Source organism: Apus apus, chromosome 5 (assembly GCF_020740795.1).
Source record: "Apus apus isolate bApuApu2 chromosome 5, bApuApu2.pri.cur, whole genome shotgun sequence".
Taxonomy (NCBI): domain Eukaryota; kingdom Metazoa; phylum Chordata; class Aves; order Apodiformes; family Apodidae; genus Apus; species Apus apus.
Genome location: NC_067286.1, coordinates 49596457 through 49622930, shown reverse-complemented (window position 1 = coordinate 49622930; position 26474 = coordinate 49596457). Strand labels below are relative to the sequence as shown.

The following is a 26474-nucleotide window of genomic DNA, read 5'->3' as shown; positions in this document are numbered from 1 at the left end:
CCGCCCGCCGCGGCCCGCGGTCTTCTGCCCCCGCGCAGCGCCTGCCGCAGTCGCACCGGCCGCGGCGGCGACATCTCCGCGGGCTGCGCGGTAAGGGCCGGCGGGGTCCGCGTCGTCGGCTCCACGTCGTCCGTGGAGGGTTGTACCGCAGCCGGCGGCGGGGAGGAGGCGGGAGAGCGGGGAGCCGTGAGGGGGTGCCGGTCTGCGCCTCGGTGCCAGAGCTGCCCGGGGCAGGACGGAGGGGCCTCGGCAGCGTCCCGGGAGCAGCCGAGGGGTGCGGGGCGCTCCGAGCGCTGCCGAGTCCCCGCCGCGCCCCGGCTGGTGAGAGCTCTGCCGGGCCCTGCTGTCGGAAGGGGCCGGGGCCGCTCGGCGGGAGGCCCCCCTCACCTTCCCTCTGTCCTCCCCGTCGTGCCGCCGGGAGGGGCTCGGTCCGCCCGCAGGCTCCGCGGTGCGGGCACGGCTGCTGGGCGCCCGGCCGGTCCCCAGCGCTGCCCCCCGGGGCCGGGCTCCTCGGGCCGGGGAGCTGGGCTTGCGCTCACCCTTCGGGAGGAGCCTCGCGGGGAGAGGAGGCCAGTCCTGGTAATGCTGTTCTGAGGTGAGGGGGATACGGTGGGGTAAGAACTTCGGGGTTTCCTGCAAGGAGCTGATGATGCCTGAGGGGTGCTGCCCTGTGGTGGCTGTTTGTGGGTGGTAGGTCACCTTACCAGCACGTACAGGGCTGCTCGCAGTTCGTAGCACTAATGGTGCCTGGTTAGGACGCGACAGCTCTGTGCCAGGTGTGCTGGGAGGCTAAAACAGGCGTTGTAGTGAGGATCAAAAATACGAAGATAAATTATAATAAAAGACATGTAAAGTGCCATCTTGGACTTTCGGCGTATTTGCTGCTCCAAAATCTCGTTCTGTCCCTGCTCCAGACACTTCCATGTGTGCGGAGCAGAAATGCCTGACCTTGGCTGACTTCTTTTCCCTCAGCATCCCTCCCTGCTCCGGATCGTTCCATGTAATACGTTACAGTTGTTCATGCAGTGTTGCCGTAGCTGTTGTTTCTGCCATCGGATGGTGGTTGCAGAGTCTTTGTAGACTGGTATGAAAGTAAATACCAGAACCTGTCTTAGTGAAGCCTCAAGATCTGCTGAACTTGAGTCTGGGTTTTTTGAAGTGTGCGGGAGGGAAAAAAACCCCTGAGCCAGGCGTATTAGGTTGTCACCATCTTAGGAAGAATAAGGAGTTATTTGTAATTTTTTATTTCTGCTGGTAAATGGTGCCATCTCTCTGCTGCTGAGAAAGCTGATTATACTGTTTGCAGATTTGTCATTTGTTTAACATTACTTTTAAATTGTTTAAAACCATGTAAAACTATTCTGAGTTAATATAATCACAGATATTCTTATTTATTTTTTACAATAAAAGTGAGTTACGCATCTTCAGTAGCTATACTAAACTATTTTACTACAAGTTCTAATCAAACTAAGAAGATTCATAAAATGGTTACTAGTAGACTTTGTGAAGAATTATTTTGCAGTGGAGACCATAATCTCCTTCAAAATGTACTTTTCAGAGTTTGCATTGTGAGAGGTGTTTTCTTTCTATCCCACAAGTGCATGAAGAAAATCAGACAAATTCCACGGGGTCTTAATTACGGGTTTAGGTGCTTTAGTTTGTGTAGCAGCAGGCAAATGGGCAGAATATTTCTGACAGAGAGCTACAGACTAGTTTCCTGTAAGGAGGGCTATTGTGAGTCACATGTTTTGTGAAAATTGGAATCTAAATATCACAGGCAATATGCGAGCACTGTGTGGGAAACGGAATTGTGACTTGACTCTGGGAACTGAAAGGCTAGTGGTTGTAAGCTGGAAAGAAGTAGAGGTTTCCATGAAAAAAGTGGAATCATTGCTGATTAGCTTAAGGCTGTTGTTTTCCGTGAAGATTACTGTTCACTCATTTATTTTAGGTGAAGGAAAAATGGATATATGGTTGCTTAGAGGCTGTGCTTGAGGTATTTGGAGCTCATGACTGAAATGTTGACATCAGCTCAAAGGGCACCAAGCTACAACAAAGGAAGTTCCACCTGAACATGAGGCAAAACTTCGTTACTCTTAGGGTCACAGGGCACTGGAACAGGCTGCCCAGAGAAGTTGAAGAGTTTCCGTCTCTGGAGACTTTCCAGACCCGTCTGGACGCGTTCCTGTGTGATCTGCCTTAGGTGTTTCGGCTGTAGCAGGGGGGTTGAACTTGATGATGTTCAGAGGTCTCTTCCAACCCCTATGATTCTGCAACTCTATGATTAGTGGACTGTTTTCCAAAGGGAAGATGGGAACTTGGGGAACAGGCTGCTAACCGGAAGAATGGTTGTAGCAGCAGTTGGCAACTTCCACATGTGGTCTTTTTTAAGCATCCCTCTCTTACCAAATTAGAAATGTCTGTTAGCCATGTAGTGGGAAGTGGCCAAGGTACCCTTGTGAGAAAAACAGCTTGTAAGAGCTGAGTGGAATTGTTCCGGGAGGAGCCACCAAGTTCTGACTGTACAAACTGCACTACAGCCTACGTGTGGGTGTACGTGTGTGGTTCAGTGTGTGTATAACTGATGCAGATCGTGTCTAAGATGTGCCTTTTTCCTCACATGGTTTCCCAAGCAAAGTGAATTAACTCTTCTACCAGAAAGACTAGGCAGAGCTGATCAATAATCTCATATTTTTTGGGATCAGCCAAAGGTTTAAAATTATTTTGTAGTGAATTTTCATTTCTTCCATGCAGTCTCACTCTGCATGCATTTGGAATCACATGTGACAGATACTTGATTCCTTGCTTTCAGAAAAAGGCTTTTTATGTACCTGGGGTAAGCTGGTCAGCTGAGCTGGTTTCTCAATATGACCGGAAGACAGCAATTTTCTCTGCTTAACTGCAGGTCAGGGACTCATTCAACACAACCCAAACCACAGTCCTTTAAATTGCCTGCCTGAGCACTCAAAGGCTTTCTTTAAAAGAAGAAGAAATATTGGTGTTTTGGGGTTTGTTTGTTTAGTTGTTGGAAACAAGCAGTGAAAGACCTGTTTCTGCTGCACATGTGGTTAATGGTTAAACCTATTTTAAATGCTGCTTGGAGAACCTTAGGGAGCTGAGCATTTATTAATTGTGGTATATCTAGGTTGTTTCACCTTCTCTTTGCTGTTAAGTTGATTTAATTATAGTCTAGGAAAAGACAGATAAGTGGGACTACATGTCATTAATTATAAAATAGGCAAAACCCTTGCCTTTTATACAATAACCCATGACAAAACATGCAGTTTTCTAATACAAGGCAAATGTTCCTTGGTGCTTGTTTTGTTGGTTTGTGTTTGTTGTTTGTTTTTTTTTTTTTTCTTCTGGCCTTCTGCATCATTTACCACTTTGTCTCAGCAGATGTGAGAAGTATGAGGATCTGGATATCCATGTACCACATGGGAGACTGTTGAACTTCTCATGGAGTGACTGCCTGAGGGGTTTGATAGCTTAAGTCTTCATTCTTTATCCAGCCCTGGGCTTTTCAGTTATGGGCCTGTTTGCAGGCTGGTGGCTGGTACCTGCTACACCTATGTATCAAAAAGCTCATGTATTTTTCATGTAAATATAAGTATCGTTTTTAGTTGGAGAAATGAGAAGTTACGCTTTAATGAACATGGAAAAAAGCTGCTTCTTATGAAACAGATATTGAGCTCTGAGTGATCTCTTTGCATGGAATTCCACTCCATACTCCAGTAAGTCAAACTCAGTTTATCTGTTTAGAGATCTTAACTAAAATATGTAGATTTTCTTTTCTTATCTTAAACTTGTAGAGTTAGATATACTGAAACTGAATATTGGGAACGAATGGGCTTGTTGGCCCATGGCATATTGTAGCACTTCACCAAAGTTTTAAATAACTTGGTCTGAATCTTAACTGTGCTGCAGGAAACAGAATAAGCAGTTTTGTGGATGTTTTATCTTTACCACAGTAATTTCTGTTATTTCACTTAATCATCAGAAGAAGTGACAAGATAGACAAGGCAGAGTTGCCGTACAAAACCATCTGTTACTGGTGACAACAATGACAAGAATTTACATTTCCAGCTCAACATGAGAAATTATAATTGTCTATGACACTGCATAAAAATTCTGTTTGTTCCTTCATATATTCTTAACTGTTGAAGTAGCTAATTCTTCAACAAATCCTAAATTGATACATTATGTATGTATTCTTGCTCCCAAATCTCATGCTTGCAGGCAGTGACAGGAGTGGTTTATTCCTGAAAGATAAGTTTCACAGATTCAACTGAGTTTTTGGAAGAAGCAGTGTCATAGCTCTTGACATTGGGTTCTGTATTTTCTACTCTGTTCTAGAGGTTTTCTGTGTAGTAATAGCTCTTATGTGGGAGTGGATATGCAAACATGACTTCTTGTACTAGTGCCAATAAAACGCCCACCTACTTCCAAATATATATATTTTTCATACTACTGCCTGCAGGACTTAATATTGGTGACCAGTAGACCCAGTCTTGAAACAACCTGTACTTCATGTTAAGTTAGTGGTCTTTACTGTACATAGCTGCTTTGGAGATAAGCTGGCTCCTTCTGTTTCAGTCTCATTCGAGTGGCTGCAGACAGATGGTTTTGGCCTTGAGGAACTGAAGCTGACTTAGATACCACTCAGGTGTTTGGTTTAGTGGTAGCTTTGACATTGTGCCTTGTGACTGTCTTGTGTGGCTTGGGAGTTTCCAGCTTTTATTTAAGAGAAAATCAAGCTCAAGTAGACTACTCCACCTCTTACAGAGCAGCAGTGATCAACCTCTGGAATCTCTCTTCTTGAAGAAGGCCAGTGTAAAATCCCATCTGTCAGCACGTAAGGAAATGTGTAATCTCCGTGCATGTGCCAAGAGCATGCAATTCGTCAGAGAAATTTGCTTTGAGATACATGTTGGATGCATCAGACCTAAGATTGTGACAAATATACATAGCCTGACCCCCCAAAACAACCAACCAATCCCAAAACCCAGCACCAAACCCAAACCAAAATGACAACAAAACTCAAAAACATCAAAAGTGAACCTTTGATTAGATGTGACCAGATGGTTTTTAGAGCAAGCACTTTATCAGAAGATCAAGGTGCTCGGGAAGCTCACTAGTGGGGGCACTACTTTTAATCCTCTCAAGAAAGCAGAAAGAGCAGTTTCTGCATGGCCTCAAACCTCCTCTCTGGCTCTGCTTTTCTGAATTTGAGATTTTGACGTCCACAGGCTCAGGCCTGATTCTTTTGCTGTGCACCTTGTGCAAACACTTAACCATTCTGCAAAAGAGACGAACATGCTACTCTTTCATGTGGTACTGGCTCACATTTGCTCTCAGCTAGCGTAACAGGTTGCATAAATAGCATGAGGCTCTCACAGTCTGCACTTCCCCCAACACCAGCAGTTAGGGCTGCATCTTGTGCAGAACAGTGGCACAGCCTCACTCCACCTTCTCTGGCTTTGCAGGCACAGAGAGCTTTTGTGACACTGACCTTCCAACTACCAAGCAGTTCTCCTTGTCCATGCATCCTTGTGCCTGCATCACCTGGGATTTGACTTAGTAATAACAGGTTAATTGTCGGTGAGTGGAAACCAGTGAACTAAATAAGCAGAGACTAGTATTAATCTGAAAAAGTTTTAGTTTTATCTGTGAAATACTTGATAGTGAGGCTTGCTGTGTATTTGAGGCTTATTCATTACCAGCTCTTACAGAACCAACCAACCAGAGGGAGCTGAAAGACTTGGTTGTCCTTTTCAGAATTGGTTTCAGTCAGATTTGAAAGCTGACAGAAAATTCTTACAACTAGCAGCAGTTTTGGAACTAAAGGAAGATATGACTAGAAATTGTACTGTGGGTTGTATGGTCTGGCAAACACACAAAACCAAAAAAAACCCTACCAATCTCAGGAGCAAGAAAAGCTTCTAGTTGTGGTATTAGTATCTGTTCTACATTTGGTTTTGACTGATGTCCTCTGATCTACTTCTCTCAAACTTCTTCATTAGGAATTTTCTCCCCTCACACCTGTGGAGTAAATAAAGCGAAGAGATGATAGTGAAAGCAATTGTGCTGCTGTGCTGTGCTCTGGGCATCAGCACATTTCCCATGGAAGAACCTGAAGATGGAGGCAAGCACTGGGTGGTGATTGTGGCAGGTTCGAATGGCTGGTACAACTATCGACACCAGGTAAGGACCACTTGTGCCTCATGCTGATGCTGGCCATGCTCCAGAAAATGACTGCTGTGGGAGTTGTTGGGAGATGAAAGTTGCTTAGGCTAGTCCAGTCCTTCTGTCATTTGGGCAAGTGCTGCTACTTCTAGACTTGCAGGAGTGTGTGCAGCTTTCAAATGAGCAGCAGCAAGATTGATTCACAACCCAGTCTTAATTCTTGTCATTCTCACCCCAACAATTCTCTCCTGCTCTTTTTGCTATTTGTACTTTTGTACAATTTTGTCTAGTCTTTCATCTTTTGAAAAGCTGTCATTAGCAGGAGGAGCAGTAACCATGCTTCTGCATCCTGGGAGGGCTGTGTCATTTAGGTTAAATATTCTGTTACTAGGCTAGAGGATCTGACCCCAACTTGCAGGTGAACAAATGAGATCTTGAATTAAACCTCATTTTGAGACAAATGCATGTTTCTTTCCATTAGTTTTTCTCGTGTTATGAAAAAGCTCCCTTCTCTCACTTAAAAAAAAAAAAATCTGCAAAGGCTGCAAATGCAGCATATGTTTTTCTGGGGTGGAGGGCGTGCAGAAGGGGCTTCCTTTTAACCTGCATCAGTTTGCTGACTGTTCAGCAGCATGGCTGCAGAGTTGTGTTGGCACAAGAAGGGTATCTTCACTGCACTGGCGTGCAGGGATCAGAATGAATAGCAGAAATAGGAGAAAAGGGAGCAGGAACTCTTGAGTTTGACAGCATTGTCAAAGTCAGTGTGTTGTGAAATTGTGGACTAAGTGTCAGAATGGTCAGGATTAAATCCAAGTGACTTAACTGATTAAGTTCAAGACTTAGCAGCAGCAGCCAGGAGACTATGGCAGTTTTTCCCTGTGGGAAATTCTTGGGCAATCACTTAGATTAATCTGCACTTTATTTCAATCTCTGCTCTAAACGTGGAGCTACCTCTTTCTTTCCTGGAGAATACAGTCCATTTAATTCCGATTTATGTGTACATTTGTATATTTCTAAATGTTAGGAAAACAGTGAACAGGACTACTGTTGGTTAAGGTGAACTTGTACAGAGATTGGAACCCTAGTGTCTGAAACTAGCATTTTAAAAGATAACTATTATTAAATGTACCGGATACTTGTATAAAGCTGATTTGCTGAACACAAATTTTTCAAGTATTTATTATTTTTAATGCAACTGTCTGTAAAAGCTAGAGAGGCTTTGTCCTCTCTATTTGTGTTGATCGAGGAAGAAACGAGCCTTCTGTGTGTGGAGCATGCTGGGATTTATGTTTGTTTCTCCTCCCCCTCAGCTTACAATCAGTTTTAACTTTCAGCACAGTGAGCTTAATACTGAGTGAACCAGGTTGACAACGTTGTGGCATCTGAAGAACCTGTTACTGGCAAATGCAAGCTCAACACTTTGACAAACAGGTTTTAGGAATGTTGCCAGCTCCTTGCACTGTGGCTGTTGCCTGATAACCATTGTTCAAATATTAAACCTTAATATAAACTATTCCTATTTCAAAATAAATATTTAAAAATATCTTAAGTTGAAATTGGAAAACAATTATGAGAATACTAATGTATTTGATCACTGCCTGCCCTTGGGTGTGTAAATATAATTATTGAGTTGTGTTCTAGTTGTTGCTATTGCTGTATAACCAGTCTCACTGGCTCCCTTCCACTCTAGGAGGAGTTAATATAGCAACATTCATTCTTTAAACCCTGCACTTCTGAAGCTGTGCCCCATGATAATTCCTTTTCTGTGATTGCCCAAGCATAGACTTAACTTTTATGTCAGTGAGCCTTGCAGTGGAACCGGGAATAGGACTTGGCCTTAGAGTTCTGTATGCAATCCATCATGGAAGTCATTCCATGGTGAACACATGCAGAAATATGTTATTTTTTAATAGAATATTGCCTGTACTGTCAGAAAGCAAAACGGCGCTCCAGGAGTGCGGATCTGTGTAATTATTTGCTTTTCAGTGGAGAAACTGCAGAATAAAATGTTCTCCTCTAATTCACTTAAGTTTGTAAAGACTGTGCAGACCATGTAAGCATGGAGTCTGTACCTGTAACCTCAAGGAATCTGAAACTCCTCCTAAGACTTGTAATTCAGCTGTCAGTAGTTGGGATCCACTATCAGTGGTGCAAACCTCAAATGTCAACAAGATAAGGAGAAAACCAACATTTGCGCTTATCTATGAGTGAGATTCACACTTTGCAGGCATGCACTTCCTCTGTATTGGCTGAACTGGGTCTTTTCCTAACTAGGATGGTTTAAATTTGTCTTACACACTTAAACTTGTCAAGTTCCTAAAATAAATTGTTTTGAATCGGACTGTATAGCCCAATGTGATAGGCTTACTGTCATTGCAAAGCTAGGTAGTATATTGTTTTATGCTTGTGGCTTCTCAGTTCTTTGGTGTTTTTACCCATATCTTAGTGGTTTTGATTAAAGTTGCTGCTTGGTTTATGGAAGGATTATCGTCATGCTCCTTTCTGCTCCTCAGCACTTATTCTGACTTCTCTATAACAGGTGTTTTAGTACTAGACTGGCTGCTTTTCCCTAAATGCAACTGAACATTAAGAGTACTCCTCCCATTCCCTGGGACAGCGGCTCAGTTCTCTTCTGTGCATAGAGCTAAATGATACATCTCTGGAAAGCTTAGTGACATACTTGAGAAAATACAGCACTAAATACTGCTGGTAGATACAGAGAGTGAGCTAAAAAACTAGTTCTCCTTAAGAGAAACAAAATGTTGTATATATACTTCTGCATCTCCTGGAAGATCATAGTACCAGCTGACTCAAACCTAAAGCTGGCTTCACAAACACATCAGAAAGAAAGAGACTTTCTGGATACTTTCTGGATCCTCAAAAGGTATAGTCAATGGAAAAGCCTGATATGAAACAACCTTACTAAAGATGGAGTACATACTTGAGAAAAGTAGCTGAAGTCTGGCAAAATTAAAGTGCTGAGAACAAAAACATTTTCATTTACATATGGGTCTGTTTCCAGTTGGTTTTAGTTTTACACTCTGAGTTTTATGAGCCAGGGACTGCATTTACTCAGGGCTTTGGACACTGTCAACCAGTGTGGTATCTCAGTCCAGGACTAAATTTGCTAAATTCTCCAGTCTTGCAGGTAACAGGCATTAAGAATGCCTTGGCTACTTGGCTCCAATTAGTATTTCATCACTGTGCTTCCAAAATTTCCATAAGTTAGAGAGAAGCTGTTCCTAAGTTCTTGATACAGTTACTGTTTTTTGGCTGATTCACTGATGTATACTTAGTCAAGGGAGTGAAGCATGGCTGGCATTTCAGGTCTACTGTTTCACTATCCTTATATATTAGAGGTTATTGGTTTTTAGGCAGTGGCATTTCAGTATATTTGCAATGGGAATGGTGTCAGTGTCACTTTGCAATGTTCATTACACATGTTTTTTAGCCATGAGCCTAACAATCATAAGACCAGAAGTAACCAATTTCACGGAAGTCCAAGCTTTCCCCTTAAGGTACTACTTATGCATGCATGTGTCATAAAATGATCTGATTTTTTGAAAAGTCCCTGCCCCAAACAGTCTTCTTGAAAACTATGTCACTCAAATGTGGAAACAGCTATATGGCTTAGAAAAGTTGGGATGTTGTTGTTTTACTTGTAAAGGTTCACCCAAAATGCCCATCCTAGGAGAAGAGGGGAATTCCACCTCTGATCCCCATGCTTTCAAAATCTGGGAATTATTTGCTGATGTAGACACAGATTTAGAGTAAGCTGGGGGAAAAAAAGGTCTGAAGCATGCCATTAAGAGCATCCATTTTGGAGCTGGCATGTGAGGACAGTTGTGCAGTAGCTGTGCAGCTTCTGTACTGTGCAGGGCAGCTGCTCCTCATACCAAATCATGGCCACAGAAGCATGGTTTGCATTTAGTGATGATTAATCCACTACATATTCATAGTGTTAATTTCACATACTAAACCAACAAGAATAAAACCAATGAGAGACAAGGAGCAATATTAGCTGTCTCTTTTAGGGTGGTTTCCATGTACTGCTATGCCAGAAATATTTCTGGAAGAAACAATGCTCAAATAGCAGTACTTGAGAGGCTGTTACACATCAACAGGAAATATTCTAGATTCACATACACCTCTGTGCTCTTGCAGCACTTTTCCAGTTGTGGTTTTATAGAGCTTGTTGTGTTTTTTACATGTACAATGTATGACCAACATCAGAGGCGGCCCGTCAGGTCATCTACCTCAATTAAAAAAAAAACACAACAAAACAAAACAAAAACAACAACCCAGCCGTTTACTTAGAACTGTCCTAATTCAGCCAATGGAGTTTTAGCAGCAAAATGTAGCTTTGCTACTTCAGCCTGTGTTGGTGATACAATTATGCTACCAGCTGGTATAGTTCCCATTAAATTTACCACCAGTGTCTACTGTTTTTGAAGTAAGGCAGGACACAGTGAGCAAGCCAATGAGCTGGAAGAAAGGAGAGGAGACAAAAAAGTGGATATTATGCATTTACAAAGTTTAACTAATTTTTGCTACTTTGGTATTAAAAACACCTCTGAAGTCTCTACTGGCCAGCCACATGTCTATAGGAGCAGAGACACTTGTTGGTTGAGTAAGTTGTTACTATGCCACTATAGTATGCCTAAGCATTTCCTTGTGTTTCCAGCCTATGCTGTTCCTGTGAGCATAACACAAGTATATTAATTCATGAGGGTGAGAGGGGATCTATGATCTAATTATCAATCAGTGCAGAGGTGCTTCGGTTAGTGTTCTACTTTTTTGCTTGGGTTGCTTCTGAAAACCAAATACTTGCTCAGTCAAACCTGTGCTCTGCCGATCCCTATTATATGTGATGCCTTTAACTCTCGTTAACCTCTACCTTTTGACTTGTTGAGGCAGCAGCTGGTATAATGCCATACAAGGAAATGGGAAACTATAAACAGTGGAGATAGTCTGGGACAGGTGGAAGAGAACATAGGCTGATGGGTGTAGTAGGACAACTTAAATTCAAGGTTAGTTGTGTGAAAATATTTTGCTGTGCCTTACCCTTCCCAGGATTTTGCATGGTTACTCTCTTTTCAGCTTCAGCTAGGCTTAGAAGACCAGGGAAGTGACAGGATTTTACAGTGTCCTTTAAGTTACAGTAGTCAAAAATCACTACTACTCCTCAGTCATCTGAGCTTACATAGGTCCACTTAAACTACTTCAGTGTGGTTCACAAATTAGCAAATTGGATCAGTTCAACCAGTGTAAGCTTTAAAGCTTGCTTCTTGGCTGTATTTGGAGTATGCATTTGTTAGAAGAGACTTCTTCAATTAAATCTGCACAGCTTTCCTAGCATGTGACAGGTTGTAGTTCTGGAGTTTAGGAATGATTGTTGGTATCCCATTAGGTCATTCACAGACTGCAAGTCTAAAAACAGCCTTGTTTGGGATGGGGTTACTAAGAATTTATCATTCTGATAGAGGTTTGCATTTACTGTAGAATGACTTTGAGTAGTGTTACTTCTGTGCCATGGGAAGATCTTTCTGTAAAGAATCTGCTTATTTGTATCGTGTACAAGCCAGGAAAAGACCCTGAATAGAAATCCTGCGTTCTGTTTTCTACTGAACTCTGTTTTCTTGCCCTGATGTTGCTTCAGTATTGCTATGTAAGAAATGCGTATTTTAAAAAGGATATTATCCTTGACTAAAATTTGTATCTAGTAAAACAAAATTTAATACAACCTTTGCAGAGATGAGATTAAGCCATACTTGATTAAGCCAAGGACAGTCTTCGATGCTTAGTCATGCAGGCTTGGTGCAGAACTGATTGAAATTGGTGGAAATCCAACTCTCTTATACTTCTGCTTAGCACACTTTGGATTTGTCTGTGTTTTCATTTAGATTTTGTCACAGAACCTTTTAAGTTTTGTTATCTCTACCAAGCCTAAAGTAACTTCTGGCTTCTGTTTAACTAAATCAAAATAGGTAAGTGAGAGAGAGCTGTTAATCATAGTCTCATTTATTAATGCACCTACTTCTAGTCAGAGAGAAGCATTGCATTTTTGTTTAACCTGTGCATTTCAGCCCTCTAGCTACCCTTTATATTTAAATGCAGTTTCTTTTGGACAATAGCCTGCTCTTAGGCCTGCAAATCTATATTTCTTCTGTTCTCAAATGTAAAATCTCTATTAAAGCTAGTAATGAAAATCTGCTTAATTTCAGGCAGATGTGTGCCACGCATACCAGATTGTACACCGAAATGGAATTCCAGATGAACAGATCATTGTCATGATGTATGATGACATTGCTGATAATGATGAGTAAGTGATGAACATGCACTAGTCACATGCTATATGGTTATAGCAAATATGCTGTACTCTCCAATCTATTTTGAGTTTATAGTAGTTTTGTAAGAAAAGCCTTCAAAAGCATCTCTGATATGCATAGAGATGTTTTGTCCATCAGCACAATAATTCACCTTTGAAATGTGCTAATGAGCTTTCTAAGCCTTACTCCACAACTTAGTATCAGCTGTGGCACTGAAGACTTGAGAGCTTCATCATTATGAGAGTAAGTGATATTAACTCTCAGGCTAAGAACAGTTCACAGCAGATAAATAGCCTAAACCCACAAACGTAGGGAAGCTCTGGGTATGACTTGCATGAGTATTTTGAAAGGACATTATCAGATTTATTCCCAGAACATACATTCAGCAAAAAGGTGTACATGTCCCATTCTGGTGACTGTCCAGAGCATGTAATTGCTTGGTGTACATGTCCCATTCTGGTGACTGTCCAGAGCATGTAATTGCTTTCTATCTGCAACAGTCCAGTTATGCAGCCTTTAATTCTGACAGAACTTCAGCAGACATCAGACTTCTCATGCAAAGCACCACTGGGAGCAAAGAATAAAGGAGACTAAAGGCAAGACTGAAAGTAGAGTGATGGTGGTATAAGAGACCACCCATCTAGCTTCAGATTAAGCAACATGATCTGAGGTGGGGTACTAGAAGGTGCTCTGAGGGTAAGGACACCTGAGGCAAGCAGGTGTAACTGACAGAATTGGAAAGGACTTTATATTCTGAGATCACTTTAACAATGTGTGGTGGAAGGTACCTGTGTGCTTTCTCAGGCAGGCTGGCCAGTCAGGACAGTTTAAATAGTTTCCTAGTTTTTCTGTGGTCATTGAGTGGCACATGACTCATTTGTGTTTATGTTCCATTTAACTTTCAGAAATCCAACAAAAGGCATTGTCATCAATAGACCTAATGGCTCAGATGTGTATGCTGGAGTGCCCAAGGATTATACAAAGGCGGTAAGAATGAAACACCATTTCCCAGGGAAGATTCAGCATTAGCTGGTGTCCAGCCTGTAGCTTACACTCCAAAATGTACATAGTACGAAGCTTCCATCTTACTCACCTGCATGCTTTGGCATAAATTTTGGTGTTCATAATATGAATGTAAACAACAGATTATTTGAAGTGAAGCAGTGGTCATAAAAATGAACTTACACTGTTTCTGTGTTGGCACATGAAATAAAAGGAGGAAAAGTCTTGCATTCATAAATTTTTTAACTCAATCTGAAAAATAGCTGTGTGAGACTAATTGTTTCATTAAAATCAGAATAGTACTCCCACTACATGCTGATTTCATGATTCAGGATCTGAGACATCAGTGGCTAGTACATGATATAATGATAGATTGGAAAGGATGGCCAGCTAAACTTGTCATCCATGCATGGATTCTGACTTTCAGAAGCCAACTTTCTAAATGAAGATTTTTTTGTTTGTATGATCAGATTTAACTGTAATCCTCTTAAATCCTTAGGATGTTACTCCAAAGAATTTCCTTGCTATTCTCAGAGGAGATGCAGAGGCGATGAAGGGGGTGGGATCAGGAAAAGTATTGAAAAGGTAAGAGAAGCTTAATTTAGAAAATAGTTTCATGTGTAATTGTGCATTGGCACTGATTTCAACAAAACAAGGATAAATTAAAGCAACTTGTGAACTTGGCAAGACTATTGATGGTAATTCCAGGTCATTCACACTAGAAATACAATGGTTCTGGTTTCTTAAACTGTCCAATACCAAGAAGCACCTGCTGATATTTGTCTGGTATGGGGTCCAGTATAGATTAAGTTATGAAGTCTCTAGAGGATAGTGTCAACTGTATTAAGGTATTTGTTATTTAGACTATTGTCTTTTGCAAGACTGGCTATTCAACAAGAGTTTATTAAGGTTTGGAGAGACCTAGAAAGGGCTTGCTGAGGCTTGGCTTAATGTACATGAGCAGTTGTATCAGTCAGCTGAAGTGGTGAGACTTAGCAATCAGTGGCAGAGGGACAGAGGTAGTTTAAACAGGTCATCAGCTGAAAGAATTGCATGCCTAATCCTAGCCATGGTCTTTTTGTCAGGTGTAAGGTTATTGAGGCTTTTAATGTAATGAAATGGGATTGTAGTTTAATGCAAAAAAATCTTTGTGATTGAAGAAGTTGTATATGCAATTACCCTGGTAATTGATGTATTGTGCTTTGGGTATTTGTAAACTAAGTTGCACAAATGATTAAGTTTGTCAGCATTCTAGTACATGAACAATAATAAATTGTAGACTGGCTAAGTAGAATGTAAGATCTATGATTAGTGGAGGTAGTTTACAAAACCTCATGCAATTTAGGTGATTCAAGAATAAAAGCAATAAATGTGAGGGCCTAATTAGAAGGCCTCTTGGAAAGATGCCTGTCATTTATTTATCTCGCTTTTACAGAGTTTGACATGTTGAAAGTATGATTTATTATATGATGCCTATTTTCTGAGGTGTGATATGTTTCTGACTCAGTACTGCAGTTCAAGAGTTACTACACATAGAAAAATACAACATGTATTTCTTGTCAAACCTTTTAAGAATTTAAATGTGACCATTTGGAAGCAATAACCTAGTTAAAGAAAAAAAATGTGTTAAGTGTCTATTGTCATCTGACAGTTTAATTTTAGAGACAAAGCAATGGAACAGAACAGAATAATCATGCACTGGCATTGGGAAGAGTAGAAATGAAGGAGCACAACAGTATTTGGATAAGCTATTGCTCTCAGCACTTTATCTCAGCTTTTCATAATGAAGTTTAGAAAATGCTATGTGCAAGTCATACAGGCAAAAGGTTACTAAACTGCTGCACAGTTATTAGATTGTTCTCTTCTAGTAGCTGAAATGAGTCAAGAGGTAACTCTAAAGCACTTTTTGTTTGGAAAAAAAAAGCACTTGAGAACATACCTCACCTGTGAAAGCTTGATGTTATAAATTAAATAAGGGATTGCCTGTGCAGAGGACTAAAGACTCTTAGCTACTCAGGAGAGACAGCTTGGACCCACATAAAGTCTTAGTTATTTACATTTCACCTGAATCAAATTTTTTGCTCTTAGCGTCAAGTGTGGGAGCCAGAAAAATAACACTTAAGCCTTCTTTGTTAGACTCTGTTGTATGAATTTATAATTGGCCTGACTTCTGCTATTGAGTCGGACAGGAACTCATTATCCTCTGTCCAAAAGACTTGTAGATTGCTTCCACTTTATTCCCTAACCAGCAGCTTATTGGCCAGGCAAAGGCTGGACAGTGTCCCCTTGAGCTGCTGCAGTTGTACCTCTCTGCAGTCAGGAAAGAGCAAGAGCACATACAGATTGTGGACCACTGATACGGAGCAATAGAGGAGTGCTTGGAGTCTCCTTCCAATCTGTTCACATCATTTTGTCTTTAATCATCGCTGAACAGAGTTTAAAAGCAAAATCCCTTTGCAGGTATGGTTGTTAGTGCAAGACCTATCACCCAAAGGTGATCTATTTGCTTTAGAGTGCAATAAAAACCTATGGCAGACAATGGACTACAGAGATGGTAGGGAATCCATGCCTGTGAGCATGCGGTGCTCAACCCACTGCAGAGCCATTCAGTGCAAATGCCAATCTAGCCTGTCAGGTGGGTTTGCATGCACATCAGTTCTTCATGGAGATGTAGGCTGAGGCTGATTTGGCTAAGTATGGCCACACAGATAACAACAGGGATCTTATCAAAGAACTTTTTGTGGTTTATCCCTGTATTATTGGTGCCTCAGTATAACTTAGTTATAAAAACATTCCTTTTACCAAACTGCTACAAACGTCCACAGTATAACAAATTCTTCAGATAAACAGTAAAAAAACCAATTGTGTTCCCGCCATACTTAACATACCAGCCCCTCCCTAACCAGCATTCATTTTACAGTTTGAAATGTGAAGTGTAATTGCTGTATTCCCCATGCTTGAGGGACTAGACTTTATTCCTATTTTCCTTCCTTTTTGCAGACATTCATCTCCTCACACAAGCACCCAAAGCAGTGTGCTTTAGGAGGAAAAAATACTAGGAGAAGGAGGTGCTTTGGCTGTATTACTTTCAAATATTGACATGTCTTGGCATTGAGAAGCAGATGATTGTTGTAATGAAGATTAAGTTGGACTGGTTAGAAAGAATTTGTTTGCAATTTTTTCATTACAGTGGCCCCAAGGATCATGTCTTTGTTTATTTCACTGACCATGGAGCTCCAGGACTTCTGGCTTTTCCTGATGATGATGTAAGCATTTTTGAAGGTTACTTTGTTTCCATAAAGCATTCTTGTAGTGACATGCTAAAATAACAAGTAGTATATCTAAAATACAAATACTCGTTATGCTGCCATATTGAGGGAGTAGGCAGAAAAGGAGCAGTGTTCTCCTCATCACCCTAGTCTGGATTTGTTCCAGTTTGAATATGAAGCATTCAAATTGAAATTAAGTTCTGTCATTTAATATTTTGTTGAACTTTGGTGGTCCAAGCAAACTACTTCACAACGGTATGACCCGGCTTTCTGATGTACTATACATCTGGGACCATTGCTCATATTTTCTGGAGTGGTAAATGCTAGAATATTGTATTTCAGAAAGGCAGAGTACTGTATGTATTTAATAGGAAACAGTTAACATTCATGTTGTTCCTATTAAGTGAATCACGTGTCTATTGAACATAAGTGGTTTTGATACAAGCCTTCTTATTTTACAGCTTCATGTCAAGGACTTGAATAAGACTATTTGGTACATGTATCGTCACAGAAAATACCGGAAGGTAAGCAAGCATATCAGAAGTTCTGAGATTAAAAGAGCAGCTGGCATGGAAGAGAGATTTATCTTCATTTTCAGGGTCATTTAAAGGAGGAGGAAGATACTGCCATTCAATGAAATTTGGATTAGAATTTTGCACTTACAAGGATTGATCCTCTCAATTTTCTTTTTCCCCTTTCAGTTTACTGTCTATTTGCAGTCAGTGTTGAGACAGTGTACTGCCTTTTGATACAGTATATATTCTGACCAAAGGTGGAGAAACAACATCTGTAACTGCCAACACCCTCAATACCTGACCTGTTCTTCCTGTACTTTGTTCACTTCAAACTGCACTGTTAGTACCGGAAGCTTGTCTATACCTCATGTTTCTCTTATAGTTACTAATGTTATTTGAGAGATGCTTCCTGCCAGAAAATTCTGTGCATTTGTTTCATCACAAGTAACTTCAAGCAGAAAACCTAATATTTGGAATATTTTAGTGGCTTGCCTTTTTAAAACAACTTTCTGTGGCAACCTGTCCACTATGATTTGCTGTATTTAGGAACACATTGGTTCCTATGTACATGGAACCAATAGGGGCTGGCTCTTCGTTTCAGAAATAGTACATTCAGGAATCATACACTGCTGTGCCAAAAGAAGGACTCTAATTTGTGCTGTGTTTTGTTAGTCAGTAAATCCCTGTGGATTCTATAGAGACTCTTAGCATCTTTTAATTGTGATTGTTTCCCCTTTCCACATAGATTTAGTTTCCAAAAAGGAAAAATTAACTATTTGCTTTTGTGTTTTATTTTGTAGCCTTGTGGATACTTTTTGTTTCAGGGATAGCAGTACAGGCCAGCTAGCTACAGATGAAAAGCACTGAAGGACTTTTCTCCTTCTCCTTATGGAAATGCTTAAGGTTTCTGATTTATTTTATAGATGGTGTTTTACATTGAAGCCTGCGAGTCTGGATCTATGATGAATCATTTGCCTGATAATATAAATGGTGAGCAATCAGTTAACTTGTTAGGTCCTGCCTGTGACAAGTTGCAACATTTACATTAACAAGTTACTCTGTCAAGGATATGTTCAAGACATATTACAGTTTTAGCAGGGAAGCAGAAGTGTTAGAGAAAATAATATTTTCCATTTACAGGAGGTTCTTGTTAGGAGTTAATGTAATATTATAAAGACTTATCAGGGCTTTCAGTTTCTTACAAATGAGAAGCTGAAAAAGTATTTTCTTTTCAGGAACTATGTGGTTACCCTTGACTGGTAGCAGTTAAGTTTTACTGACATTTGACAGCCTCAGCACTGCTAACAGCAGGTGTCAAGTTTCTGCCATCAGTTTCAGAGTGACAAAGGCACTTGGTAGACATTCTAGACAGGCAATTTTGCCATGCTCATTTGCACAATACCCCAGGAAGTGGAACTCAAGATTTTTCAGGGTTTCTAAGCTTCCTGCTGCAGAGCTGTGAGCTTAGTCTTGAGTAGGATGTGAGGAATCACACAACCTTTTCAAACTGCTGCTCTGTGGCAGGGAGCTTGGGTCCTCTGGCTTGTAGTTCTGAAGTTGTGATTCCAGGGTTGACCAGCTATGTGCCTTTCCGTGGCTTCCTGGTTTTTAGCCCTGCATTATGTTGTCTGTCACCCACCAGGGCTTCTTACAGCCCTGCAAAGGATTTACAGAAAGTACACACAATGTTTCATATTGACACTTGTTCAAAATAAATGCTTAGTAGTGAATCAGCATTTTTCACTTTTTCTATTAGAAATTTTCCATCTAAAAGCTCTGGTTTTACCACCAGCTCTGCCACAGACTTACAAAGGCAGAAAATTGATGATTTATGTAGTACACTCCAAAGCTGTCTTGGGCAGCCTTCAATGGTGAGCCACACAGCCTGTCTACTTAGTGCTATAATGGATGGTAAGAACAGCACTTGCACTTTATAAAGACAAGATATAAGAGGGGTTTTTTTTGCTTTTGAACTTCAGGTACACTGAGTAGAAAATGATGCTGTAGCTCTGTAAAAGTGACCTAACACTTTCATTTTGAAACGTGGACTTTCCTTCAGTTACACAAGTATGCTATGAGTTAAGTTTGGCAAACAGCCAAAACAGCTTTTGTCTCAGTAATACCTGTAAAGATGTGTTTACAGTATGTCTGTTGTGTTAGAGGTAACTTACTGGGAACACTGTGCTTGGGGCAGATGTTGCAGAGGTTTGTTTTACTTTTCTGTCAGTGTAGTGTGTTATCCAAGAAAGGATATTACTAAGAATGTTGCATTTTCTGGAAGAAAAGATGATACATGGGATTTACTCTAAGTTTGGGAAAAAGTCCATTATTGTAATAAAGAAAATTACTGTGTAGATGTTTGTCAGTGCAGTGTTCTCAGCAGTTTTTTCTAGAGTAGACTTTTCCCTCAGAAGTGCATATTCTTTTCTAAACACCCCAGAGCACATGTTTGGTAGCAAGAAAGGAGTTCTTAGAACAGCACTGAGGCTGACTGAATGATTAACAGGCTTCTTGCTTTCCTGCTATTTAGAAGTAAATGAGTGAAAGCCAAAACACTTAGGGAGATAACATCACATGCAGCAAGGTGCTAAATCATGGGGGGGGCCTAACAAAATAAAAATTAAAAATTAAAAATTACTTTGTTTCACAGTTTATGCAACAACAGCTGCCAATCCCAGAGAGTCATCTTATGCATGTTACTATGATGAAGAAAGGCAGACTTATCTTGGGGACTGGTACAGTGTGAATTGGATGGAAGATTCAGATATGGTAAGATATTTAGAGGGAGGTTTCTTCATTTCCATGCATGGAAAAAAAATAGGTTTTTAAAAAGAGCTGATTTACAGGATTTGTGAAATTCTTTGGTTTTATATGAGACTAAAATCAACAAATGGAGTTGGTAGAAGTATTAATCCACTACTCAGATTTATATGTAATCTGTATTTGTTTGGGCTACTAAATTTATTTCTGAAACTAACATTCAGAAACACTGTCTTCTGTTATTTATAAGATTAGAAACTGCTTAACTTCTAGTTTCAAATTCACATAATCTTGATATGCTAATTTTAGAAATTATTGCCAAATTTGTTAAACAAATTGGGCAGTTAAGTGAGTTGTACCTCTGCTTCAGGCATCCTTAAATACTGAACTGTGGCTAGCCTGCTTGTAGCATAATAGCAAACAGTATTCATGAAGCAAATCTGCTAGCATTTGTATGCTAACCCACTCCCTTCTTCCCATTTGATGGGACATTGGATCACCAAAAGCAGTTTGAGAATATGCTGTCAAATCTTCTTTCAGTTTTTACTTTTATGTGTTTCAAAGGTTGTATAGCTTTTGCCCTGTACTTCATTCTACGTACTGGCAGCTAAGACCTTTTCCAGGTTTCCTTGCATTTTTAGAATAGCTGAGTTTAAGTATCTGACTACATGGAAGTTTCTTCATGCAGGAGGATCTAAGAAAAGAAACACTCCACAAGCAATTTCAGCTGGTGAAGAAACGCACCAACACCAGCCATGTGATGCAGTATGGAAACAGGGTATGTGTTTGAGTGGGCCTCCTGGTCAGATATATCTTAAAACCTTTTGTGACTTATACTTTCATCCCTTCAAAAATAAAAATAAAAATATTACTGTAAATTGGCAGCGTTGATTTAGAAAATGAAACTGCTCATCTCAAAAAAACACTTTGTGTTTAAGAGATGATGGCCCTGATGCTAAAGGAAATACAGCCTTGCCCAGGAGTCAGGACATGAGTTGTTCTCCAGGCTCTGCTAGTGATTTAACACTTCACTTCAGTATGAGGAGAGCATTTAACACTTCCAGGGAGATCATATTAATGAAGTAGTATTGATCCCTTGAATGGAAAGAGCTGAGAGATGATACATCATTTGTAATGGTCCTGTTATTCAATGTGTTAATAGAAGCACACATTAAAAATTTGTGGGGAAAAAAAATTCAGGTTACTTAACCTGATAGACTTTTTGCTCTCTGAGTTTTGGAAATAAAAGTTCCTTGATTTTTGGCAGCCCAACAGGCACAGGCACACACACACAACCCTATGATCTTTATTTTCTCCGGTAAAGCAAGTTTAGTTAGGTATGCATGGGAAAGTAAAGACAACCTAGTGGAGTGACTGACAGTTTCTATTTGTTACTTTCTAACCTTCAGAGCATCTCCTCCATGAAAGTGATGCAGTTTCAGGGATTGGGTAAGAAAGCTGTCCCAATTTCTCTGCCACCTGTAGAACACTATGACCTGACACCCAGTCCTGATGTGCCTCTTGCAATCATGAAACGAAAGCTGATGGCTACCAATAACATTCATGAGGCTAAGAAGATTGCTGCAGAGATAAAGACACACCTGGAAGTAAGCAAAAAAAAGATTTTCCATTACACAAAATGGCAGAATACCCCTGACGCCAATGAGATTGCTTCCAGTTTTGCAAATTGAAACTAACTTGTATTTGGAGGTTTACTATTCCTTTAAAATTCAGGGTTCTGTTCTGCAAGGCATATTCAGTAGTTATCTTGGCAAATGTAAACAAATTTAAAAGTAATCTCACAGCTTTTATTGCTAGGAAATTCCTCATCTGCATCCATAGGGGTTCTTGTTGGTAGCAGTTATTCTTTGGTATTAGAGAAACTTGTCTCAGTAGAGCTGAAGTTTCCCAAACCAAATAGCTCCTTCAATAATGGTAGCCAACCTTGGTGTTGTCTTTTGTCTGGCAGAACACTAGAAGGGTAGTGAGTGATTTTTGGATGCCAGGAGTTCTATGTTCTGTCTCCCTAGATCTCATTTGTGTGTTAAGAGACAAGTTCAAAAGACAGCATGCTAAGAATAAATGGCAAAACTGGATTCCTTAAAAGAACCCAAAAGTTGAGATTTGAAGAAAAATTTCATTCAAAGTCTTCAAATTAGGTTTACAAAAATCATGTTTTAAGTTCTTGTTGTTTTATGTGCAGGTGAAAGAATTTATCCAAGAATCCATACGGAAGATCATCACCTTAGTAACAGGATCAAAAGAACGGACTGACCAAATTCTGTCAGACAGATTGACCATCAGCAATTATGACTGCTACCAGTCAGCAGTGAACTACTTCAAAGCTCGTTGCTTCAACTGGCACTTGTTCTTGGTAAGTGAAGCATTAAATACCACCTGATACATGTGCCAGTAAAACAAGCACAGTAGTCTGCAAAGTCAGCTTTTATTAAAAAGCTAACCTGGGAGCAGTCTTGCAGCTTAGTTTTGGATAAAGGCAAGCAACGTTTTGGAAGCAGGAAGCCACTTCCACTACATGTGGCAAGAAGGCTACTAAAATCCAAAAGTATTCCCTAATTTTTACTAGTTAGTGCTGCCTGTTCATCAGCTGCCTTCTGAGAAGTGCCAGTAAAAGTTACCTTGTATTTTGGCTTGAAGCATCTCTACTAGCAAAACAAACACAGCAGCACCACAGCAAATTCATAATCCTTTCATTCAGATTTCTATATTATGATTGTGTGTTGCAGACTTCCTTTCCATAGCCTAGCTGCTACTCCCATTGTCTTGATGAATTCCTGAGGGCCACTTCTTAGTTCAGGAGTTTTATTACTGTCTGCTCTTCCTGGAATCCCAGTTGAGGACCAAATCCTGTTGTGCTAAGCATTGTTTAGACAAGAATGAGAGGTCCTATTCCAGAAAACCCTGTCCTGATGACAGGCAAGATAACCTAAGCAGGAAATAGTGTGTGATAGGATGAGTCAACAGCAAATGGATTTATTTTAGTAGAAAGTAATGGGATTATCTGGCAGTTAGCTAAGATTTAAGTGCTATATACAAATGGAAAGCAGATGCAGTCATTCAATTGGAGCTTCTAATCAACTAGGCTATTAGGAGGCCACATTGCTGTGTTCAACTTTCAGTTCCTCTTTAGTGTTTTTGTTTTTATTTTTGTGGGTTTTTTTCGAATGAAATTGATTGGATAGGTGAGCCTTGCCTAAGGGGGCAGTGTGCAACAACAGCTGAAGTCACCTAATGAAGTTCACAGAAGAAAGATCCATTTAGCCTATATCAAGATGAGCAAATAACCACCTTGAATGTTAATAGCATCTCTACATTGCTTCCACAATTTAGTTTGGATAAACAATACCTGCTCTTCATCATTGAAATGATTAACAATGTTTATTTCAGTATGAGTATGCACTGAGACAGCTGTATGCCTTGGTCAATGTCTGTGAAGGAGGATACCCCATTGACAGGTAATTACGTTCCCAGTTACACTGTGCTAGAGAGGCAGAAGCTAAGAGGTAGATGGAGCCCAATACTACAAAGCTTCTCACATGTCCTGCTCTGTAAAGTTCTGACTCTTAAGTTATGAATGCTAATTTTGGAAAACACATAATTACTAGTTCCCTCCCACTTACAATGATCCAGTTCCCCAGTAACCCTTTAATTTCCTTGTTGAAGGCCCTCAGGGGAAGATACAGCCAGTTGGAGGATCCCACTGTGCTGCATAACATAAAATGGCATGGCTGGTGCATTTTACAGGACAAGGGTGTTGCCCTGTAACTCCAGTATGATCTTGTGCTGAAGCAAGGTTGGGAACTGCTGTATTTCCTTCTCTATGCCCTCAGCTTCTGGCTCAGAACATCACAGCATTGCTGGGTTCTGATGAGGGAAGGGAATATGGTGCTAGGGCCTTCATCTGTGAGGATGTGGTGGGAAAGCAGGAAAATAATGGTCCAGGGTGATCCTTACTGTGGTGAGGTAAGGGCAAGGGGGGCATGGTGTTGAAATTCTGTCTTGGGAGTTTGTGGTAGAGAATGGGATCCTAGCCTCTGTGTGATGTGAGACAGAGGGGAAAGCAGAGGGGTAGTGAATGGGAGGGTGAACTAGTAGTTCAGACAGTGTTCACATGCAGTGCAGAAGGTGAAGACCTGCTGCTCCCACTCCTGGTGGCATCCTGCTACAGTCAGTTCAGGAAATAGTTTGAGAGCAGAGCACCTGGAAATTTTCTTATTATTGTCCTCTGTTGCAGAATACACCTGGCCATGGATCAAGTGTGCCGTGGGTATTGATTGAAACAGCAGTCTTAATGTAACCCTTACTACAACTGATAACTTTTTGTAACTGTAATAATCCAGACTTTACATGCATGTAACATCAAGAGAGTCAACCACTGTATTGGAGCTGTGCTGGAGCTGAGGCTCCTGACCATGAGCAGCACAGCACTTGGCAGTGCTCTCCCCTGCATCCCCACCTGCTGACAGCCTGATGGTTTGACAGATGCATTTTGGTGAACCACCTGGAGCTTTCAAGATGGATGATCTGTTTCAAAGCGCAGTGCTCTTAAGACTCTCTGGATGAACACTAAAAGCCACCTACCAGTGATTGCTAAATCTGTGCTAAATGTAAACATTGAGTCATTAATTCTGGAAGGTGTTTCTATAGTATTGTTAAGTATCAGCTTTTTGAAAAAAGTCTATTACAATGACTAATTTGCAGATTGGTTAAGGAGTGAAGAAACCAAAGCTTGTTCTTTAAGCTTTAACTCCTTAAAAGTTGAAACAAATTAGTAGCATTCAAGAACTATCAGACATGAACAGCACAGTAAAACTGTGAACAGTAACAGTCTCTGTGTGTAGAAAGCACTGTTTCCCAAAGAAAAACACAAATATCTAATGCTGTAAATTTAGCACCACTATGCTATAATTAAATGTGTATACGCACAAACCTGTGGGAAGTCAGAGTACAGGAATTGCCTGTGAATAAAAATAAAGGTGACAGTTTCATCAGCCTCCAGGGTGCTACTGTGTAAGACATCTGTCTTAAACAAATGTGAGCTAATTAATTTTATATTACATTAAAAGTTAATCTATCCCCTGTAAGCTTTTTATAAGATGGGTAGTCTCAAAATTCCCCAAACCAGTAAGAATGAAAACAAACCCCAAAACCCCAATCCAAAAGCAACAACAAAAAAATCAAAAGCCCAAGATCACATTTGAGATGACTCATTAAATGATAAGCAGGAGGAAAATTAGAAGTTATAAGCTGATTCAAAATAGTTCCTGGTTGACCATATCTTTTTCATTTGGAGACTGGATACAGAAATACTTCAGGGTTCTTTTTGAAGTGTGTTAAAATATACAAAATTACCTTTGCCAAAGGATGAACTTTAGCAAAAATGAAACCATTATCTCCAGGATGAGAAGAGTTCTGGGTTGTGCCAGTTAGGACAGAGGGGTCATAGAGGGTGTAACTGAAACTACTTTTATTTCAAGAAGAGCCAGAGTAAGCCAGGGCATTAATGCTTTCAGATGTCTGCTGAGTGAGTGGGAGAGAAATTCTAGAGTACAGCTACTGTCAGAATGGATGGGAAAAGGTAGAACTATGTGGAATTATGCTTTACTGAATTAAGAAATGAAAGTTTGCTCCTAGGGAGTTGTTGAAAGTTCAGATCTGTGCTGCTTTTGAGTTGCTTTTTGTTTCTTTTCAGCTGGAAAGCTGGAGGCTTTTTAGCAGAACTCTAAAAACAAGGCAGTATGAAATTCTTGAGCACCTGAATGTGTTGCAGGTGTTCCCCTGATGCAGGAGGAAGGGCTGGCCACACAGGACAGCTTTGAGACAGGCTGGCCACTTTCACAAAAGCGTGTACCAAAAGCCCCCAGTCATCTATGAAAGTACAGGAAAAATTACTCCTTCAAAGCCCATTGAATTTCCAGTTTGTATCCAGAGACCTACTTCCTTTGTAGTCACTCAGGGAACAGCCCTGCAGAATAAAAAACCTGCAGCCTTCACTGATCAATACATATGTTTTAAGGCCTCCAAATAGCAGCACACATGCTTAGTGCCTGCATGGCAGGCTGTTTATTTTGGTATGGTAAGAGATGCTGATGAGAGAATAATTTTAGGATAATAATTTTAGGATTGTGCAGGGTCATCTTACACCAGAGAATCTTGTGGTGTAATAGCCATGTACAGACACCCTTGCTCGTCCTGCAGGCATGCAGCTGCTTAGGCTGCATTTCCTAGAACACTGTACTGCAGGAATTACTTCTGCAAAACAGAGAAAACTGTTGGGTTCTTAGCAAATTGTCATCACTAGGCAGGACAGGGCAAAGTTGAGGCTGTATTATTTACAAAACCTTCGCTAAGCAGAATAGGTGTGAATCTCCATAACTCCTGGACAGAGTGTT

At 40.5% G+C, this 26474-nt stretch overlaps 1 protein-coding gene across 6 annotated transcripts; it reads left to right on the top strand.

Moving 5' to 3' along the window:
- LGMN (legumain) lies at positions 1-25073 on the top strand. 6 transcript variants are annotated; one of them, XM_051620298.1, is made up of 16 exons: positions 30-90; positions 4786-4855; positions 5487-5601; positions 6024-6204; positions 12411-12508; positions 13421-13502; positions 14017-14102; positions 16708-16783; positions 17248-17310; positions 18225-18291; positions 19952-20070; positions 20750-20839; positions 21471-21668; positions 22265-22435; positions 23470-23537; positions 24317-25073. In XM_051620298.1, the coding sequence occupies exons 4-16, from the start codon at positions 6067-6069 to the stop codon at positions 24354-24356; spliced, it is 1296 nt and encodes a 431-aa protein (XP_051476258.1). In that variant the 5' UTR covers positions 30-90; positions 4786-4855; positions 5487-5601; positions 6024-6066; the 3' UTR covers positions 24357-25073. The 6 variants fall into 6 exon arrangements, with proteins under 6 accessions (XP_051476262.1, XP_051476259.1, XP_051476258.1 ...); XM_051620300.1 differs by lacking the exon at positions 30-90 and adding an exon at positions 1430-3734; XM_051620299.1 differs by lacking the exon at positions 4786-4855 and having other exon boundaries at positions 2-90.
- The last annotated feature ends 1401 nt before the right edge of the window (positions 25074-26474 follow it).

Bases quoted from the DNA above. Each gene is read 5' to 3' on its own strand.
- LGMN (XM_051620302.1), top strand. From the start codon at position 6,067: ATGATAGTGAAAGCAATTGTGCTGCTGTGCTGTGCTCTGGGCATCAGC. The intron at 18,292-19,951 runs GTGAGCAATCAG...TTTGTTTCACAG, and splicing joins TTTGCCTGATAATATAAATG to TTTATGCAACAACAGCTGCC. The intron at 20,071-20,749 runs GTAAGATATTTA...TTCTTCATGCAG, and splicing joins GGATGGAAGATTCAGATATG to GAGGATCTAAGAAAAGAAAC.